The sequence below is a fragment of the Natator depressus genome, chromosome 3 (assembly GCF_965152275.1).
Source record: "Natator depressus isolate rNatDep1 chromosome 3, rNatDep2.hap1, whole genome shotgun sequence".
NCBI lineage: Eukaryota > Metazoa > Chordata > Testudines > Cheloniidae > Natator > Natator depressus.
The window spans coordinates 82,063,613-82,085,919 of record NC_134236.1 but is presented as its reverse complement, the minus strand read 5'-3'; the positions used below and the strand labels follow the sequence as shown (position 1 = coordinate 82,085,919).

At 38.8% G+C, this 22,307-nt stretch overlaps 1 protein-coding gene across 6 annotated transcripts in view; it reads left to right on the top strand.

Annotated features, from left to right (window-relative positions):
• Positions 1 to 22,062, top strand: part of ATG5 (autophagy related 5) — a 125,456-nt gene extending 103,394 nt beyond the window's left edge. For all 6 annotated transcript variants that reach the window (XM_074948181.1, XM_074948179.1, XM_074948178.1 and 3 more), the window contains one exon: positions 19,752 to 22,062. In XM_074948181.1, the coding sequence (XP_074804282.1) occupies positions 19,752 to 19,888 (137 nt within the window). In that variant the 3' untranslated portion in view covers positions 19,889 to 22,062. The remainder of the gene's footprint in view (positions 1 to 19,751) is intronic.
• Positions 22,063 to 22,307: the final 245 nt, after the last annotated feature.

The following is a 22,307-nucleotide window of genomic DNA, read 5'->3' as shown; positions in this document are numbered from 1 at the left end:
GTAAAAAAAATAAAATGTTTACAAAGATAAAAGCATTTAAATTTCTTTCCAACTGGTTTCAATCTCAGGATCAAAGATATAATTCTTTTCTTTTCCCCATTATTTTATGAAAAATCTAGAAAAAGGCTTGATTTTTCAGGTACTCTGAGCATCCAGTGGGCGCTTACTACCCTTGAAACTGAGGCCCATGCACAAAATCTAATCTCTTAGGTCTGATAAATGAAGGATGCAGATCCTATCAGCCAGAAGAATAAAGTGCCCCAAGCAAAGTCTGCCAACACACAAAACCCCTTTGTTGTTACCTTAAATTTTGTAAAATATCAGATAAAAGTATGAAATAATATCTAGAAAAGGTGAATTAAATGTTTGTGTTTACTCCTTATCAGACACTTTGAAAAAATTAATATTGGGTCACTATTATCCAGTTTTGGTAAACTTAGGAATCTTCTTATTTTCTGTTATCAAAACACTCTCTGGTAACTTGATGAAGTGTTACCTCTTTGGTATGGGATAGCACTTAAGGAGGTAACAATTTGGTAGAGATTTTCTTTGTTGTAAATATAAATTGACTTGTCTATGTATTAACTTACATGATCTTTAAATTGAAAAAAAAAGTACCAACTGCATACCATGGTACAGTAAACTGCATTTACAGTAGAATTTATTATTTTCTTCTAATGATTTATTATTTATAAGATTGTTGCCCATTGTGTGTCCATACAAAATTATTATTCAGTCAAGGGTCTCTACTAATGGCTGTAGGCATCCCTGGAGCAAATTGCCATGTATTTTCGTTGTTGTTTCTGAAGTTTGGGATTTTTGTTTGTTCAAGTTTATTTTCAATTTTAATTAAATGTGGAAAAATGCTGATTTGTCTCTACAGCAAAGCATAAGTATGTAGGACCATTTTCTGAATTGATCTCTGCTTTGTGGAAATCCATGTACTTTAATGGATTTGCATAAGGAGTATGTCAGAGCAGAATCTTGCCCTTCGTTTTATGTTAATGCTTCTAGATCTGTATTAATAAACAACACTTAGCAGTAAGTCTCAATATTAGTACAGCAGGACTAGTGTGATATGGAAGGATCATTTGGTCTCATCTATACAGTCTGAATACAATAAAATGTTTGTAACAGTCATTTATACTGTTATACGTATATAGGTGTTTTAAAAATCTTGATTTCTGTTTCTGTACAGAAAACTCACATTTTAAAGGGAGCATTTATTTATTCTGGGATAAACTTGGGACCTGATTCTGTGAACGCTACTACTAGGACATACTACTATACATTTTTCCACTGCACTAGTAGAGCTAGTCGGGGTGGGGCACAGTACACTCAGGAATAAGTGTGTTGTGGAATGTGGGTCTTTGAAATAGCAATGTTTGTGTGTATCTTTATTGCTGTTGAAGATATTGGTATTTTTGGTTAGAACATCATTTTTCCAGCCCAGCACCTCATTGAGATTGATTGTGCAGTAAAATCATACTCATGTCTTTGTATCAGTTTGTTAATGAAAATAAATGCTGTTATAAACTTGAAGTTATGGCATTTCTGCAGAATCAAGTAGAGAGAATGTGTTGACAGTACAAACCTATGATTTAAACACCTTGAGATGATAACTAATAAACATGCTAAGAAAAGGCATGGGAAACATTTGAAAGATAAATGGATTCCAGTTTTGACTGATATTTGGTAGTTTTCTCCAGTGTGAAAGACACCCGTTAAGATATAATTATTTTTTAGTTTTTATAGATGCCTATAAGCTAGAGTTGAGTTTGTGGCTTTATCAGAACTTCCATTTTAGAGTTTCAAACTGAAAGCAGCAGGAAAGACAAATCCTTTCATTGGTATAATAAAAGAAGTGAAATATTTGGCAGAGGAACAGACTGAAATTACATTTAAATTAAGAACAGATTATTATTTTCAGTGGATAGTTGTATAGCTGCATGTTCTTTCTACATGTCTTGTCGGTAAGCATGGATGAGTGGCAAAAAGTTGAGTATTTAAAATGCAAATTTCACTTTCCTGGTAACTTTTTGTGTTTGGCTTAAAACACTCTACCTACCTTCCTGTCTACTGAAAAATAACCAGGTATAACACACAGGTAATCTTGCCAATGTGTACTGTCATAATTTTAGTCTGAGGGCATTTGTCGTTTCTAAAAGCTACCACTAACAAGAAATGATGCAATGGTTCTTCTATATGCCTTATATTAACAAGATAGAAAGATTACAGGAAAGGGTCAGAAGATCCCTGCAAGTTACTGCTCTGTAGTTACTCGCTCTACCTCATGGTACAGCAGGGGTCTCAAAGTCCCGGCTGTGGGCCATCTGTGGCCCGAGAACCTCCCCACTGCGGCCTGTGGAGGAGAGACACATGCAGCCACGGTGCCAGCAATGGCTGCTGCAGGCACTGCCCCTGCAGCTCCAGTTGGCTGGGGGAGAAGGACAGAGATACCATCACTAGTCACCAGGCAGAGTCAGCCATGGATGCTCAGCATCATTAGTTGCCGGGCAGAGTCAGCCATGGAGGCAGCATCACTTTTTGCCACAATGAATATAATCAAGTCAAAATACCAAACACAGCTATCTGATGCCCACCTTGCTGCAATCCTGAAAGTTTCAACTGCTCAGTCACTGAGGCCAAACATCAACAAACTGACAGAACTGAAGAGTTGCCAGGTGTCTGGCAAACACTGAAAACTCTCTGGCAGGCAAAGAATTGTATAATGTTGTATGACAGTTTTATTTCTAAGAAATTTGAAATAAAAATACAATATAAATGTTTTCTTTTCTGAACACCATCTTCAGTGACATCATTGGCCCTCTGGGAGGATTTGAGGACTGGCACTGGCCCTAAGGTAAATTGAGTATGAGACTCCTGTGGTACAGTAATTCTGATACAGTTACATGAACCAAGTGGGCTGTAACAACTTCCAGAAATAGAGAATACTGGCATTTGCACAGCTGATAATCTACTTCCGGTGTTATAAGGGAAAATTCCTGGTAATAAGATGAGTTTTTGCATCTTAAAGGAAATCTCCTTCTCTTTTTTGATTCCTTCATTTACACCAGTCATCCTCTAGAATGTAACTTACAGGAAATATTTAAATGTGTTCTATTTAGTGGTAAAATAGTCTTTGTAAAGAAGAAATTCCTAGTCAAAACTGTATGGTGAAGGGTAAAATTTGAAGTATGGGCTAGGTCTCAGTCCCATTGACTTTCAATGAGACTTAAGTTCCTTAGGCTCCTAAGTGCTTTACCATACTTGCTGACTCTGTGGGTGCTCCAGAGCTAGAGCACCCAAGGAAAAAAATTAGCAGATGCTTAGCACCCACCAACAGCCAGCTGTACCCCTCCCCTTCAATGCGTCCCACCTGCCAGTGGCCCTGCTAATCAACTCCTCCCAGGGCCTCCCGCCTGCCATGATCAGCTGTTCTGTGGGGTGCAGGAGGTGCTGGGGGAAAGAGGAAGGAGCAGAGATGGGACATGCTCGGGGGAGGGGGTGGAACTGGATGGGAAAAGGTGGGGTAGGGTGCGGCCTTGGGGGAAGGGGTAGAGTGGGGGCGGAGCGGGAGCAAGAAGGGGCAGGGTGGGGGCTTGGGGGTAGGGGTGGAATGAGGGCAGGCCTGAGGCTGAGTGGGGATTGAGCACCTCCAGGAAAGGAGGAAGCTGGCACCTATGTGCCTAACCAATCACTTTTGAGAATGGGACTTATACTGCTAAGTAACTTTTGGCCCTTTTGTAAACTTTACCCAATGTTTTTAGTTGTATGTTAGTGGTTTCAGTGTCTATTACCTTTATATTACCCGTAAGTTTAAAAAAGCAAAAACAAATGATAGAAATCCAGAAAATTCAGAGGTAAGAGAGTAAACTTAGAAGAGACCCAAACATTTTGCTGTATAGAAATACTTCTAAGTGTTTTGTGTTTCTAATGTTTAACTCTCATTCTTGAAAACTACCTTAACATCTCTTTGGGGCAGACTTATTTTCCCTTTTAGAGATGTAGCGTATTTTAAAATGCATACCCCACATCATTAGTTCTAGACTTTTTCTCTAAAAATGTCTCTAATAATAAAATGTGTTGACTTGTCACTACTTTAACACTTGCTCTTTTTGTATAAGTGCTACGATTTCATGATCTGGGTATATGAGGTGAGTGTATGGAGACACTGTTATGACACTTGGATAACTACTTGCCTCATGGAATCATAGGGCCTAAATATCTGAATAATAGAGCCCAATGTTCTACATTTAAAGAAAGGGAAGATGGTAGGCTGCCATTTCTGTGGGGGTAAAGTTAGGGTAGTGTGGCTATTTTAATTGTGTACGTTCACACTTTCAAAGGATTACATTATTTCTAAGAAAAAAGAAAAGGAGTACTTGTGGCACCTTAGAGACTAACCAATTTATTTGAGCATAAGCTTTCGTGACAGTAATTTCCTAGGTTTCTATAATTTATACACTTATAATGTATACATAATCCATTACATGTGCATTTGCTTTTTTAAAACTAATGAAAGATGATATATACTCTAACCATTGAGATGTGCCTGCAAGCTTTCTAAATCTGTCTTGAGTTGGAGTTTCGGTCATAGGACTTTAAAAAGGAGGTTTTTATACAAGGCACATTCCTTCTTCCTTCCCGACTTTCTGAATTGCCTTGCTAATACAACCTCCTTAACGGGGAGCATTGGAACGTTAAGTAAAACAGGGGTAAGTGCATTGACTGTCTGCCAAGCCTTCTGAGCCTTGCCAGGAGCCTACCAATTTTTACACCCTTTTGGAGGCTTGTTGTGGGTGTCTCCAGTGAGCTCTGGGAGAATGGCAGCCCACAAGCCTTAGATGGATCATCAAGGTGCCTTCATCCTACTCTCTTTATGAGCCTTCTGAGGATGGTTAAGGTCCTTCCCACACTACATCCTCTACAAGCAGTGGGAGGCTTATCGTGACCGAGCCTCACTGTGAGACTTAGAAATCTCATGAGCCCTCACTGTCCACTTAAAAGGCTCATAAGCTTCCCCCTGAGCCTTAAGGACCCTGTTGAGGGGTTCAACCCATCCCTGCTCTGAACCTTAGTAGATTCTCTGGGGGCTCCTTCACAGTCTTAATAGGCTTCTAAGCCAAAATTAGACTCATCGGGGCAGACAGTCAATTTTGCCAAAGCAAAATGAGGCTTCTAATGAGACTACAAAAACTCATTAAAATGTAGTGAATGGTGAGTTACCAGTGAGGGTAAGGCTTATGAGGATGACAAACATTACTGGGGAGTTCTTCCCTTCTGTGAATCCCAGCCCCCTTCCTGACTTTTCCTCTTTCACCCAGCAGTTTTGCTAAGGTCAGCAAGAGCACTGTTTCCCTTTCTATGGAATTTAGGAGTATTTCAAAGATATGTGCTTGTGCACAAGACAATGGGGAAATGGAGAGATGAGACGCTTATGATAGGGAGCCTCAGAGCACCTCCTTGAAAGTTCTTAGGAAACTTGTTCGACCCTGAACTAAATTGTATGGTCAGCCAGCCAATATGTTTTCTTATTGTCAGTCTCGAGCCTATTCTGTTTAAGCCTGTTAGAGGGCCCATGACTCTTGAGACACAGCAAGATCTGCCAAGCCTCATATTATTAGAGCTGGGTGAAGATATATAGTCCATTTCACAGAAGATTTGGCTATTTCCTAGTTTAGTTTCATTCCAAACTGGAATAAAAATCTAAAACTTTGGAATTCTCTGCGAAAAGGGGATGGAGCCTTCACTTTGGGGGAATCTGCCTGGTGACTGGCCAGGAGCCGCAGAGCCTGGACATCCTGGTTTCCAAACGAACTTTGTCGAAATCAGACTGTCTTGGCGGAACATTTTGATTTTTAGAAATTCCGACAAACATGTTTCAGAGGTTTTTCTGACAAGCACTAATTATTATTTGTCTGTGATGATAGTTTTTGGAAGCCCCAACCAAGATTGGGACTGTTTTGTGCTAGGCACTGTACAGACATGCAATCCTTGTCCTAAATAGCTTATGGTTAAAATAGGCAAGATAGACAAAGGAGGGAAGGAAATGGAGGCACAGATGTGGCCTCTCAGAGGTTACACAGCAGGTAGGCAGAGCTTGAAATAGGACCCAGGTCTCCTGAGTTCCAGCTTAGTGTCCTATCTGTTGGGCAAATGTTTCTCAACTGGTGGTTTGTGACCTTCAACAGAGTCATGAAAGTCAATCAGGGTGGTTGAGAGGTGTTGAAAATTGGATGGCAATGTAAAGCAAAGAAAATCTCTCTCTCCTACTCCCTGCACACCCTTTCCTGTCACGACTAAATATTCTCTGTCAATCTCTCAAAACACATAAATATATTATGTAGGTTTAGCATCACTGATATATTTGCTATGAGAATACAAAATATAAAGGGGGTTGACAAAGGAAAGCAGCAGAATACGGACCCTGGACTTCAGAAAAGCAGACTTTGACTCCCTCCGGGAACTGATGGGCAGGATCCCCTGGGAGAATAACATGAGGGGGAAAGGAGTCCAGGAGAGCTGGCTGTATTTTAAAGAATCCTTATTGTGGTTACAGGGACAAACCATCCCGATGTGTAGAAAGAATAGCAAATGCGGCAGGCGACCAGCTTGGCTTAACAGTGAAATCCTTGCTGATCTTAAACACAAAAAAGAGGCTTACAAGAAGTGGAAGATTGGACAAATGCCCAGGGATGAGTATATAAATATTGCTCGGGCATGTAGGAATGAAATCAGGAAGGCTAAATCACACCTGGAGTTGCAGCTAGCGAGGGATGTTAAGAGTAACAAGAAGGGTTTCTTCAGGTATGTTGGCAACAAGAAGAAAGCCAAGGAAAGTGTGGGCCCCTTACTGGATGATGGAGGCAACCTAGTGACAGAGGATGTGGAAAAAGCTAAAGTACTCAATGTTTTTTTTGCCTCTGTCTTCACGAACAAGGTCAGCTCCCAGACTACTGCACTGGGCAGCACAGCATGGGGAGGAGGTGGCCAGCCCTCTGTGAAGGAAGAAGTGGTTCGGGACTATTTAGAAAAACTGGACGTGCACAAGTCCATGGGGCCAGATGCGTTGCATCCGAGAGTGCTAAAGGATGTGATTGCAGAGCCATTGGCTATTATCTTTGAAAACTCATGGCGATCCGGGGAAGTCCCGGACGACTGGAAAAAGGCTAATGTAGTGCCAATCTTTAAAAAAGGAAAGGAGGAGGATCCTGGGAACTACAGACCAGTCAGCCTCACCTCAGTCCCCAGAAAAATCATGGAGCATGTCCTCAAGGAATCAATTCTGAAGCACTTAGAGGAGAGGAAAGTGATCAGGAACAGTCAGCATGGATTCACCAAGGGAAAGTCATGCCTGACTAACCTAATTGCCTTCTGTGATGAGATAATTAGTTCTGTGGATGAAGGGAAAGCAGTGGACGTGTTATTCCTTGACTTCAGCGAAGCTTTTGACACTGTCTCCCACAGTGTTTTTGTCAGCAAGTTAAAGAAGTATGGGCTGGATGAATGGACGATAAGGTGGATAGAAAGTTGGCTAGATTGTCGGGCTCAATGGGTAGTGATCAATGGCTCCATGTCTAGTTGGCAGCTGGTATTTAGCGGAGTGCCCCAAGGGTCGGTCCTCGGGCCGGTTTTGTTCAATATCTTCATTAATGATCTGGAGGATGGTGTGGATTGCACGCTCAGCAAGTTTGCGGATGACACTAAACTGGGAGGAGTGGTAGATACGCTGGAGGGTAGGGATAGGATACAGAGGGACCTAGACAAATTGGAGGATTGGGCCAAAAGAAATCTGATGAGGTTCAACAAGGACAAGTGCAGAGTCCTGCACTTAGGACGGAAGAATCCAGTGCACCACTACAGATTAGGGACTGAATGGCTCGGCAGCAGTTCTGCAGAGAAGGACCTAGGGGTGACAGTGGACAAGAAGCTGGATATGAGTCAACAGTGTGCCCTTGTTGCCAAGAAGGCCAATGGCATTTTGGGGCGTATAAGTAGGGGCATTGCCAGCAGATCGAGGGACGTGATCGTTCCCCTCTATTCGACATTGGTGAGGCCACATCTGGAGTACTGTGTCCAGTTTTGGGCTCCACACTACAAGAAGGATGTGGAGAAATTGGAGAGAGTCCAGCGAAGGGCAACAAAAATGATTAGGGGACTGGAACACATGACTTATGAGGAGAGGCTGAGGGAACTGGGATTGTTTAGTCTACGGAAGAGAAGAATGAGGGGGGATTTGATAGCTGCTTTCAACTACCTGAAAGGTGGATCCAAAGAGGATGGATCTAGACTATTCTCAGTGATAGCAGATGACAGGACAAGGAGTAATGGTCTCAAGTTGCAGTGGGGGAGATTTAGGTTGGATATTAGGAAAAACTTTTTCACTAGGAGGGTGGTGAAACACTGGAATGCGTTACCTAGGGAGGTGGTGGAATCCCCTTCCTTAGAAGTTTTTAAGGTCAGGCTTGAGAAAGCCGTGGCTGGGATGATTTAGTTGGGATTGGTCCTGCTCTGGGCAGGGGGTTGGACTAGATGACCTCCAGAGGTCCCTTCCAACTCTGATATTCTAGGATTCTAATTTTTTTACTTTGAATGAGGTGTTACTACCATGAAAAGTTTGAAAACCCTGTATTGGGCCTCACAGACTGACAGTTGGGGAGAGGTGATTGTGAGGGATTCCCCAATGAACCTGTTGATGTTTTTGGGAGAAGGCAACAATCCTATAAGGCTTGCAGGGGGTGGGGCCTCCAGAAAAGATGCCAAAGCTTAGAGCATGACATCGGAATTGTGGCCCCAACACAGTTTTGGTGAGGGAATCTGATAGGCGCTTTAATGTGTCTATAGAGTGCAATGCACCCCTTGATGTTGACCCTCATGCTCCCTTTTTGCATTTCTCGTCTTTTTCCTTTTTCCACTGCTCCCCTTCTACATCTACATATCCTGCAGACCCCCTAAACGTCATAGGAAGTGAGCCCCTTATGGTAAGAAATCAACAAAAGGAAGGGAGAGTCCTGGTAAGAGGAGCTCAGGGGAAATGGTGGGAAGAGCAGGTAACAGCCTCATCAATACCATGGAATAGATTAATCCACTAAATATAGCTTTTATTGTCTCTCACTCTGTTCTAAAGCTAGGATGTAGCAGAATCTTCTAACTCTGATCACCACCACCACCATTTTAAGTGTCTCAGTTTACTAATAGTTTATCTGATTAACTTCATTTTTGTGGAAAAATTCTCCTTCTTCCCTTAACAGGCCTCTTCCATGACTGGTTTGCATTCTGAAGTCTATTTCTGTGAAAAAAGGCGAGACACTTCTCTTTACATCAAAGCTAAGGTCTCAAGCAGTCATTTGGTATTTTTAAGCTTCCCAGAGCTAATGAGTCCTAACATTACTAATTAAAAATATTAACTTTTCAGATTTGCTTTGTAATCCTGTTGCCTTTTGCATACATAAATGCCTGTTACAAGAGTTCAGCGAACTACGTTTTATCACTTATTGGTATTTTTCTTCCTGTTTTTTGCTACAAAGTGGCAAAAACATTGCTGTTTGAATGCTTTAAGTGAACAGTTTTATTTTTAGGGTACCAGTCATGAACCATTTATCTGATTCAGTTCAAGTCTGGTATCTACTTTGAAGCTGATTTTTTGGGAGATTTAAAAGGAGTGTAAGGACCAAAGTGAGGCTTATAATGAAAACTCATTTGGATCTTAACTATGGAGCAGCTACCACTGATCTGTAATGCAGCTACCTTATACCTCTGCACCAACCCTTCCTTAAATTCTCTGGAATAACTGGAACAATTTAGCCATTGCAGAGTTCAATAAACATTTTCAGGCAGTAGCAGTGCAAAAATACTTGCAGTCCATATACAGAAATTGATACTTGATGTGTGTGTGCAAACTATATTATGTATTCATTAAGGCATTTATTTCCCAATAAGTTCAGGCCCGGAAGAAGTTAATGTAAGTATTTTAGAAAGGGTTTGTATTTCTCTGATAAACAGCACTCCCCTTCTGTTTGTGATCACAGGATGAAAGCTCTCTAAGCTTGTATATGTACATTTTTACTGCTACATCATGTAGTGTGCTCTTAAGATTGAGATCTCATTCCCCAGGAAGCATTTCTGTCTAAGATTAATTGCCCTTTTAAAATCCGTGTTTGATGTATTCCTTTGGCTATATCCTGACTTAGTTTAACCCTCTTTGACCTGACCTCACTGACTATTACCGCCATGGCTGAGGCAGAAATCTTTCAGCATGATGTATGCAGTACAGACTTCAGCCTGTGGTTTTCTCATCTATGGATTCAATTAGCTGGATTTTTACAAAGGTTAAAGAATTTGTCAGACACGGAACAAAACTCACCAGACTCTCTTAGGTTAATTGAATAGCTCATCTCCATTTGCTGTTCTATTTTCCTTGTCAATTTAAGAACTTGTTAAAGAATGTAGAACAGTATTATATGTAATATAATGTAGCAAAAATGGCAAATCAGCTTATTTTTTTCCTTCAGTTAAATATGAAAAGGTACAAACATGACATGGTAATCATTAGGCTTTTGCTCTGTATAAATTTCCCATCACCTTGCAGGCAAATGTTTTTAACCTATTACTGTAATTACTTCTGAATGTCCTACTCTGAAGAGTTTATTAACCCTTGATGATAAACTAGCCAGTTATTCTGCTTTGATGAAAATAAGGAAGCCTGTTACCATTTGCTATATTTTCACTTAGCTGGCAATTCAAGTAATCCATCCAGTTTTCCATCTTACAAATGGGCATCGTTACTTGATTAGCTGAAAAGTACATCAAAAAATACACACATTAGAATTAAAGCATGATTGCATGATTTTAAACGTGGTGGTTTAACAAATATTAAGCAAAAAAATAATCGGGATTAAGAATGAAGTCCTGGCCAGCATTCTTGAAGTGAGTGTGAAATATTTGTGTGTGTGGGAGAGAGAGAGAATGTTTGTGTGGGGGAGGCATGTGTGTTTTTGTATACATATTCATAAAGAATATGTGATGGTGTGGGAGGTTTTATTGCTTTGAGTTTGTTTGGGATAACCCATATTGTTGAAAATGATGAAGCTATATATGTCCTTGCAAACTAGTGCTAATAAAACCTTACCGTGTCCTCTCAGCATTTGTTCTATCTATACCAGCATTTATACAAAAATTGTTTTTAAAAAGTATTTTAAAGAAATGAATCTATGGTATTCACTAGCTGTGTATTCAGGCTGACCTAGATCCCTGAGGTCAGCTATACAGGATTCGGAGGGGAAGAGAAATTGTTTATAAATTTATGAAACCTCTAAAGAGACCTCTAAAAAAATCTAAACATTTTTTTTTTTTGGCAAGAATGATGTTGTAGTTAAGATGTGTTAAGGTATGTTCTATTCAATCTAGAAACAAGTGCTTTTTTCCCACTGTAATGATTTGGGGGAGATTCCTGAGTATCTAGGGTATAAAGCTTCCATTTCTGGTCCTGATGTTTTACAAACTGCTGGACTTCTAATTCTGTCAGTGATCCAGGACTAATAGCTAAGGCAGCATATGGTTAGGGGAGAAATTCCATACTTGTGAGAGAAGGGATACAAAAAAAGATTTGTTGTGAAAACTTTTTAAAATTATTTTTTATAATGGTATGTGCGTGAAGTTGTGTGGCTGACTGTTGTGTTGGTGGGGGTGGTGTCTTGGGCCCAACCAGGTATAAGGAGTTCTAAAACACTTATTTAACTTCTAAAACTTTAAACAGTTCAGTTTGGTTTGGGTTTTGCATTATTATAGGTGGTTAACTCCCATGGTAGCAAGCACTACTAAAAACATTTTATTAAACACATAGGAATAAAGAAAAAGTTAAAGCACCCTTACAAGCCTTCCTACTTCCCTTAGAGCCTGAGGAGGTAAATGAGTATTCCTCCCCAAGAGGAGGAGCTGTCAGCTGGTGTGTTGGAATCTCCATTAGACTGTACTTTGGTCAGTACCGCTGATGCTGGAGGAGGCAGTTTGATCACTCCTAATAATGGGCAGTCCAGTACTGAAGAGACACAATAGGTCTTTCAACACCATATAGGATTTTAGTCCCAAATATTTTATTGCTAAGGATAGGTGAGTAGATGGCATTGATACCAGAGTAGATGGTACCAGGGATATCAGTACTGGCGGCCTCAGTGCCCAAAGGTTGGTACCAGTTGATTTAAGGGGTGCTGAGGGAACTGGTCCTGAGGGACTAATCAGTGCTAAGGGGACCCTTTTTGTGCCTTTTGCCACTCTCTTCCTCTGAGACTCAGGTGGATTTATTTCAAACAGAAAGGGAGTCAAAAGCTGAGGTGGGGTTTTTTTTCGACTTAAGAAAAGAAGCTCAGGGGGATTCTACTCCCTGATATCCTCCCCTTTGGTCACCTTCCCCTTACACCTATCCATATCCTTGGTCTTTTTGAGCTCTGTGGGGGATGTACGATACCAGAAGACCAATGTTTGCTTCCCAGTCCAGGGCTAGGTCCCCTTCTCCACCTCACAAGGGAGCTTTATTAGTCTTCATCACCATCAAGGCAACAGATTTGATTTCTTGATTGGGAACGGCATGCAAATTAGTTTGAATCTTCTAGTTATATCCCCTCAATTTGGGAATTATTTTTAATTTCAGTGGGTTCTGGAGTACCATCACTGTGAACCACTGGGTCCTGTAAATCAGGAGGTAGGCTATTCCATTTAGTTTGAGACCCCCTCCCACTAGCCTTCCCCATCCCTTTTCTGGAACCTTGTCTCCTGAGAGCATCCTTCATCAGTAGGTTCAATCAATTCTAAATCTCAAAGCAGTGGATAAAGTTCCTCAAGAACACAGGAAAAGGATTTGATTCTCATTACTTTGATTCACAAGAAGACTGCTGGTGCCCTACAGTGGATCAGAGATGAATGAACACCCTTCAAGTTCAGGATGGTGACTGTGGCCTCAATAATTCCAACCATAGATCCAACCTTGAGGTGTACAGCTCTCAAACTCCAGGATGCTTTCATATAGCAGTTTACCCTACCCAGAGGAGGTATTTGAGGTTTCAGGTGGGCAGTTCCCACTATCAGTACACAGTGCTACCATTTTGCTTATCGACAGCACAATGGGAAATTAGGAAATGCCTAGTGGTAGTGACAGCTTACCTCGGGAAACAAGGAGGCCACTTGTTCCCATATTTGGATCAGTGTCTCATTCATGGAACATTGCATCAACAAGTAACAGACTCTGGTCAAAGGACTCTGCATCATTTTGCCTGCCTAGTCCTGAAAGTAAACAGAGAAAAGTCCAATAGTGACTCCATCAAAAGGACAGAGTTTATAAGAGCTGTGCTGGACTCCACATCAGCAGTGGCTTTATCTACCACAGGAAAGATTTCAAGCCATACTAGACCTATTCATCCACCTAGAAACTCACCCCAGAACATCAGTGAAAACTTGTTTCCAGCTGCTAGGCCATATGGCCTCCTGCATATGCACAACGCAGCATGCCAGACCTTACCTTACTTGCATGAAAGTATGGCTGAAGGCTATATATTAGCCAAGCAGATATTACCTAGATATATTAGTACACATTCCACCAGAAGGCTTGTCATTACATTTGTAGAAAGTCTGCGAAGGGATGCCCTTTCCCCCTCCATTACCATCAAAGACTGTGGTAACGGATGATTCCACACTAGGATGGGATAGCCCATGTAAACAACTCTAAAACACAACATATGTGGGAGCAGGACTTTTCATATAAATGTCTTGGAGCTAAGAGCCATAAAATGACTGACAGGTCATATTGTGAAAGACAACCCTACAGCCAGGTTTATATCAATAAGCCAGGGATAGCAATGTCCACTCTGCCAGAATGCTGCAAGTCTGTGGAACTTTTGTATCCACCAGAAGATTACCCTGAGAGCAGTACCACCTGCAAGGATTACAGAATATGCTAGTAGATCACCTCAGCAGACAGTTTGTAAGCGACCATGAGTGGCCGATAAATGACGACAAAATACAAGATGTGTTTCTGAAGTGGTGTCATCCATCCAAACACCTCTTTGCTGCCAGAGAAAACAAGAAGTGTTGAAAATTCTGCTCCAGAGTGGGACAGAGTCAGGTATCCCTATCCAATGCCATTATGATAACATGGTCCCCAGGCCTGATGTACTTTCATCTTCCAGGTCCATTAATCTCAAGCATTTTCAGAAAGTTCAGGCAGGACTCAGCCAGAATTATCATGGTAGCTCCAGTGTGGCTGGGACAATTTAGGTCCAAGTAGTGAAGAATCTCTCCATCCAACCTCCAGTATAGTTGCTTCTCCTACCAGATGTGATATCACACAGATGTGATCAAATCCTCCATCTGAATCCACATTTCCTGTATCTCATGGTATGGGTGCTTGCTGGCTGACTTCTGTGGAGGAAATCTGTTCATCTGACATACAAAACATCCTAATTCACAGTAGAAAAGGCTCTGAGAGGAATACTTATGCTGTTAAATGGAAGAGATTTACGGTTTGGGTGCATCACCAATTATCTCCATCCCTGGCACAGATATCAGACATACTTAATACTTCAAAGAACTCTGGACGGTCAGTGAGCTTCCTGAGAGCTCACATAGCAGTCATCTCTGTTTTGCACTTTCCAGTTCAGGGGTATTCCATATTTACACACCTACAGTAGCCGGCTTCCTAAAGGGCCTTATGAAGATACACCTCCCAATCAGAGATCTGTCCCCTTTCTTGGGATCTAAGTATTGTTCTTTCAGGGTTAATGGATTCACCTTTCTATCCATTTCAGTCTTTGGTCTAATTAACTGTTCATCCTGTGCACTAAATAGGACAGCGGTCCAGTAGGATAAATAGTATGTGATTACTTCATTCTACTGTATATACGTACACATAAGGCGGCTGAATTAAAGTTACATGAGAAGCTTTAATCCTGGCATTTCCTGTTGTACAGTGCTTGACTGTGTAAACTTAATAGTCTCTGATGTAATTTATTTGTATGCTATACCATCTGTAAGACGTGGTCAGGAAGGAGGAGAGATAGTGCCAGGCGTACCTTGTAAGATAGGAATATGAAGCTTTCTTCAGTAATGAGGACTGTGAAGGATCCAAACATATGAATAGTAGTCAGTAGAAGAGCAGAGACTAGAACTCATGGTCATCTTCTGGCTCCTAGCCCAACTCACTTTTCCTTAGGCCAAAAGGGTATTTTGCAGCTGCTGTTCTGCCTGTTTTCCAAAGCCTTTAGAATATGTCTACACTGCAAGTGAAATTGTAACAATAGTAGTACAGATTTGACAGCATGGACTTCAGCATAGGTTAGCAACCAGATTGTGTACCCAGGGTTTCTCCTAGGTTTGTATTTTGGTTGCCAGCCCATGCTGAAGCCCATGTCACCGCGGCTACACTACTGTTGTTACCCGTTCTATCTAAACTAAAGCTGTCCAGGTTTGTCTATCCATGCTGCAGTCAGAACTTCATGTGTAGTATAGACATACCCTTAGAGAGAAGGATGTGGCTTGGTAGTATGCTTGCTGCAAATATAATGTTCTGAACAGCAAGTCTCTAACAAAGAGATGGTTAGAGGTTTATGTCTCAGCCAGATCTAGATTTGTGGATTTTCATAGGGACAGTAAAAGACTTTCCTGATCCAAGGACAAACCACCCTGCTAATTTTAAGTCCCTATTCAAAACTATGGCGGTACTAAAGATCTTCAAATAAATTATTAGAAAAAATGTTGTAACATTTACAAAACTACATATTTTCCTTAACCACAGTCTCAAAAAACGTTGGGAAAAAAATTCAGCCTGAGGCAGAGACCAAGCATGGAAAATTTCTGTCTGAATGATTAGAGTTTGATAAAGTTATAAGCCATTGAAAATAAAGGCTTATAATGTAAACTGCTATAGTTAAAGGACCCCCTAACAATGTTGCCTGTAATAATATAAAACAATTTACTTATCTAAGTGTTTAAAATTACTAGAGTTTTCCCTTAAAAGAGAATTTTTGGTGTAGCTATGATTTAAGTGCTCTCTCTATTCATCTCTGGTTTTTTGGACTGTGATGTCTGACAATAAGAAATTGAAAATAGTTCGTTCATTAAGGGTGATCTAGCTTATAAATGGCAGCTGTAGTGTCTTTAGCCAATGGCGGTTTACAATAGGTGGGTTCAGATAAGCCATGTCAGTCCTAATTTATCTGTCTGATTGCACATATTGACTTCTGAAGTATTGACTGACTGGTGTGTCCAATTAATGCCCATTACTTGCGTGTTGCTGCTTTACTGATGTTTGAGGGAGGAAGAGAGGGAGAATTGGGTTGACAGCTCTGCCTGAAATAAGTCTTTGCCTGCTGTCCCAATAACATTGTAAAATGTTATGATCTCAGGCAGACTATTTTCTGTGTACAAACATAGTGAATATTTTTTCATGAAACATTTATTGCTAAGTTTCTAATACCTATTTTGTAATATGCTTTCCATTTTCCTCCGTAGTTCATATTCTTGCACGAAAGTTTATTTTAAAATTTTTAATTATTTTAATATTAATTTGTAATAAACTGATTAAGGAAACTGAATTAGGTCTTAGAATGAATAATTCACACAAGTTATATCAATTTATCTTGTGTTTTTTTTAAAAGTTTTCAGTGGAGTGATTTGAAGATGATTATATCAATCTTAAATTTGAATTTTCTAGCTTTTCTTAGTTTGTGGAACATCCTTAAATTGTGTTTTTTTTTTAATCTTTATTTATTAAAGCATTTGAAGACAGGAGAATGTGTATTATGAAGTAGTTTTAGCAGATCTGAGCCAAGAGGTAGAGCTGTGTGTCTGTTTACCTGCCCTAATTTTTCTTGGCTCAATCCAGTCACATTAATCTACAATTTCATCCTCACAAGAATCAAACACATGCAAAAATAATAATGTATGTATTATTGTATTGTATGTATTATAATAATTATGACAGCTATGTAAATAGATGTTGTAGTTATTAATTATTATTTTGGAGATATCTAGTTGTGGAGGCATTTTGTCAATATATTAAATACTTGAAGATATTTGCACTGTATCATAGAGAATTTATATGAAAAATCAGTTTGCTTTGCCCATATTTTCTGGCATTTCCCTTTTACTATTGAAAACCTGTCAAAAACCATTTTCCTCACTATCCTACTTCTTCTTGATGCTGCAGTGAAAACATGTTACTCTTTTTAAATTTGAGCATTACAAATTCTGTTATAATTTGATTAAGTAGAGGAAAACATGGAATGGTAGCCCTTATTTATGTTTGCTTGAAAAAAAGGGGAAAGAAAACTTAATCTTATAAACAATGATTGACCTTAAGTATAAAGTATATTTAAAATAACACTAGTATTAAAGGTCCCCTTTGAATATTCAACTGAACATTCTTGTAATAAAAACACTGTAGCAGTGAGTCCTGCAATATTTCAATTATATGATTCATTTTGATGAGAGTGAAATGTTACCATAACCAAATATCTTGGAACAATATAGGTTACTAGTCTGTGGAATGAAATGTCATGCTCCCATTATTCATTTTTCACTCAAACCAAATGCATTTGCTCCTCAAACTACGTGGGTTGGTCACAGTGTACCAGTGCATCAAAGTCCAGAAGTAATAGTCTCTCCAGAAAAACCTCCTTGGATATATAACACCTAATATAGAATAAGGTGGAGTTGTTTCCTAAAAATAAAATATTTTGCTATAAAATAATTTCTTCAGCAAGGTAGCTAGCCAAAATCGTATTATAATGAAGCTTCATTTTGAAAGCTGTAAAAAATACTGCAATATTTGGTAAGAAGTGTCTATTTTAACCATATTAAAAGCATCCCACCTTCCCATTGTAAACACATGGTTAGTGCAAGCTATAATTTCTTTTGTACCATTGGCCCTGTATATTGATGACAGCTTGACAGATAACGTTTCAAACCCAGCAAAATATCTGTTAGTCCGAATTATCGTATCTGATTTTAAAATGGCAGCACACCCGTTTTATGCCCTGTCCACAATAAGGCCCCAAACCTGCAAACATTTATGCAAATAAGTAGTTCCATTTAATTGAGTGGGACTTCTTGCAGACATATACATTTGTAGAACCAAGGCCTAAGGTTAAACCAAACTAATAAGTAATGTGTTTAATCAGGATTTTGTGGGATGGTTTCTTTGTATGTGGACAAGGGTTTTATTTTTTTAAACACTGAACTATTTTAACCAAAATGGGATATATAATACCCTGTAGGTAATCTATAATGCAGTATTTTGGGCAAGAATCTCTGTCTAGGAGCTTGTGAAACCAATTTCATACTAGCAACAACCAGGTTCAAGCATAGCTGTTGCTAGCATGATTTGAATTGTAGTGAGGACAGAGATACCCATGCAAACCAGCTGTCAGAACATGTTATGATAGGGTTGTCAAGGCTTTATCCTGGTTACAAAACACAGTTAAGATCCTATCTATGCTATAAGAAAAGGAGTACTTTTGTGGCACCTTAGAGACTAACAAATATATTTGAGCATAAGCTTTCATGAGCTCACGAATATATTTGTTAGTCTCTAAGGTGCCACAAGTACTCCTTTTCTTTTTGCGAATACAGACTAACACGGCTGCTACTCTGAAACCTATCTGTGCTATGTATTAGGAACCATGTTGTAACCAGCCCTCAGTGTGACAGAGCCAGCAAGTTTGCTTTCATTTCCTAGATTCTGCTATTTTACATAAATTTTGTGTAACTAATTCTGTGGGGAAAATGGGAGGTTTGTAACTGATGGTATAGGGAAGGCAGTGACATTTGTGCACACTGAGTGCAGATTTCTCTATGGTAGATTCCTATAGTATAAGGATGTCTGAGTGTGGCATCTAAACATTAGCAGTTCACTGGTTTCTTTTCTTTAACCATCTTTTGAAGCAGATCTCAAATTACCTTGCTTCTCATTTCAAGACTCAAATAATCTGTCAAGCTTTTTTAAAGCTAGTTTTGGCTCAGCATGTGGCCATCAGGTCACGGTTTTAGCTGGTTCCTATCCTTTAAATTTAAAGATCAGAGCTTTTTCATCCTTCAGGACAAGTATAAGTAAAGGGAATTGAAATATTCTTGATTGTATCCCTCTTGAACTAGAAATCACTTGCTATCATAGTTACTCCAATAGATGAAACTAAGTGAGAAATTGGACTAATGCAGTTAACTTTCTGAGTAACTCTCAATAATGCTACCATAGTCTTTTAAATTTAGCAATTCTTATTAAAACAATTGTACTCCAGCAATATTTTAGTTATTTGAAATAGATATAGTGACTTATTGTGCTTGAGTGTTCATGCTCTTTTGTTTTGAGAGCTATACTTTTCTTAACTAAAGCAAGACATGTCATTTGAGCAGATTTTTAAGTATGATTTCTGTAGTTGGGGATGGTGGAGGTGTCTGTATAATTTTATTAAGAACAAATCATTACTGTAGGAGAAAACTGTAAGTAATGGACACTTTCATTGTTTCACTGTAACAGAATTTCTCAGAATTCATTTTAACTCAGTTTCTGTTTTAGATGATGCAAACTGCAGTTTCACCTTTCTCCATGTCAATATTTCCTGCTCTTCATTCAGTTAAATGTGTAGTAGCAAGGCATTCATCCCTTTATCGCTGCAATGACTTTCAGCATACAGTAAATTAAACTTAAAGCTGTTTTGAACCGTGAATTATTGATCAGTGGTCTTTATTTTTCTTTGCATTAGATGGAGAAAAGAAGAATCAAGTGATGGTTCATGGAATTGAGCCGATGCTTGAGACACCAATACAGTGGCTAAGTGAACATATGAGCTATCCTGATAATTTTCTTCACATTAGTATTATTCCCCAACCTACAGATTGAAGAATCAACTGTATCAGATATAAGGATTATCCTCAGGCTGGATTTACCAGGGCATGTCAACCTTTTACTTATGTCAGGCTTGGTGGAGGCAACCTGACCAGAAAAACCTCACTGCTGCGAGCCAAACAGGAAAAAAGATCTCATCACTAGATAAGGACAATTGGGCTGGTCTTAGTTTGCATCACCACTGCTTTTCTCCACTGCCATCATTAAACCTCAGTTGTGACATGAAAGGCTTTACAGGACCATTGAAAGTCTGCTGTTTTCTTGTAAAATATAATGAAGCTGAAACTATTAGCCTGAAGAGCAAATGGAAATATGTGCCACTTGATTTGTATTTCTGATTAACAAATAAAAAAGGGGTTTTCCTAACATGACAATATTTCAGCTTTGTTTAGAGTGGAAACATTGGTTTAATTTTCTAGAAAATTAGCTACCAAGTGAAATTATGTTATGAATAACTTCTAGTAACTTTTTGTAAAAGATCAAGTTACAGTAAACCCATCTTTCCTTAATAGGAATTTCATATGTTTACAGTATGTCAATTGGTATGAAAACTGTCTTTAACTTTGATAACCAGCAGTGAGAAATTTTTAAATAAAACTTCTGAGCATATTTTGTCATTTAAGAACATACACAATTTAGCCGCAAGCATTTTTGATTTATATGCAGTTTGTCACTGAATATACCCTGGTGTATGTTTATCATTCAGACTAGTTTTCAGTGGAATAGTAATGGTGTAGGATAATTTGCTCAGGATCTGTTGTGGCATTCTTCTGATAATTTAAATTTTTTTTCTGAGAGAATTTTTTCTTTAATCAGTAAAAGTGTAAAAGAATGTTGCAGATTATCATACCATTCTATTTATTCCCATAGGTTAGAAGTTGGTTAAATCATAATATGATACACAGATGTACTGTTTTTGATCAGTTTTGAATATTGGAAAATTGAGCCTTTTCTGAGCTAGTTCTCATTGTGAGTTCAGTTTCCTAATGTAGTCCCATGGCAATCAGCACGTGAAGTATCAAAATTTTATAATCTCATTGCAATAGATTTTGCTTAATTTACCAAATATATTTATCGGTTAATGGAACTCATGCTTCAATTTTTGTAAATTTTTATTACATTACATCATTGCAGTTGCTACAACGATCCTACCTTTTTTATTTTATTTTATATAGCATTCATCTTGTCATGAGCCGTATTACTCTGTCTGCTTATTCTTGCTGCAGACAAGGGTATGTTGTAAGCATATTGTGATGTAAATGTTTTCATAAAAAGAAAACATTTGCAGTTACTACTGAAATTTTGACTTGCAAATGGCCTTATAGCTCATACTGCTCTCTGCCCCCACTCCCTCCCAGTCCTCTTTTTAGGAGCACTTACCTGCATTTGAGTAAAAAAACCAAACTCATACACAAAGACAGGAGAGAAACAACATTGACCTGAAGTGAAGATGAGGACAGAAAAACCATAAAACTCTAAAGGAAAAAGTCAGTATGACCAAGAGTAAAATAGAAACAAACAGGATTTTTTTTAACAGTGTATTTAAATGAGGAAATATAATTAAGGAAAGTCAAGGAATAGTGAAATAGCTATATTCTTAATCTGTGGATTTGTAGGGATTAAAAAACTGAAAAAATATGTTGACCTATGTTTTATTCAGAATGGATATATAGTTCATTTATGGCTGGACAATTTTGTTGAAGGATTCTAGTTTCCATTTATGTTTGGAGTTTTCTCCACAATATTTTGACTGATTTCTTCCAAATTTTCTCAAGTGAAGGTGTCTAAATATCCTGGAGATATTCAAAGTACTGCCAAAGGGGAGAGTAAATATTTTGTAGAGCATTAGTATAAAAGGAAGGCTTGTAGGCACTGGTATAATATAATTTTTCTGTTAATGTGGCAAAATAAACTTCAAGGGAGGCTGCGCATTAAATGAGCTATGAAGACTGTTTTGTCTGTTTAAAAATAAATGGTATTAAGCCATTGCCAGTCTTTACACATGCTCTGTTTATGACACCAGCATTTTAAATGTATGGGTCTCTTCTCAAGGCCCTTACTCAGTAGTAAGTCAAGCCTCTAAAACCTGGTATGGAACAAAGACAAAAATGTAATGCTTGGCTTTGATATATTGTTTCTTTTTATTTTAACTATTTCAACCTTACAGTTTATTAAAAAATAAAATAAAGTTTGAGTCTCTATTATTATTATTATTTATTATTTTATACAGTAAAAATAAGTATAATGGCACTAAAAAGGTTTGTTATGTGGTGACAAAGGGAGAAATACATTTACAAGTATAGCAAATGTGGTTTAATTGTCTTATTTACATATAGAACTGGTGAAGTTACATATCTAAACAAAAGACATATCTAAACAAAACACAAGAATGAAATGAGGTGCTTGTTTTATC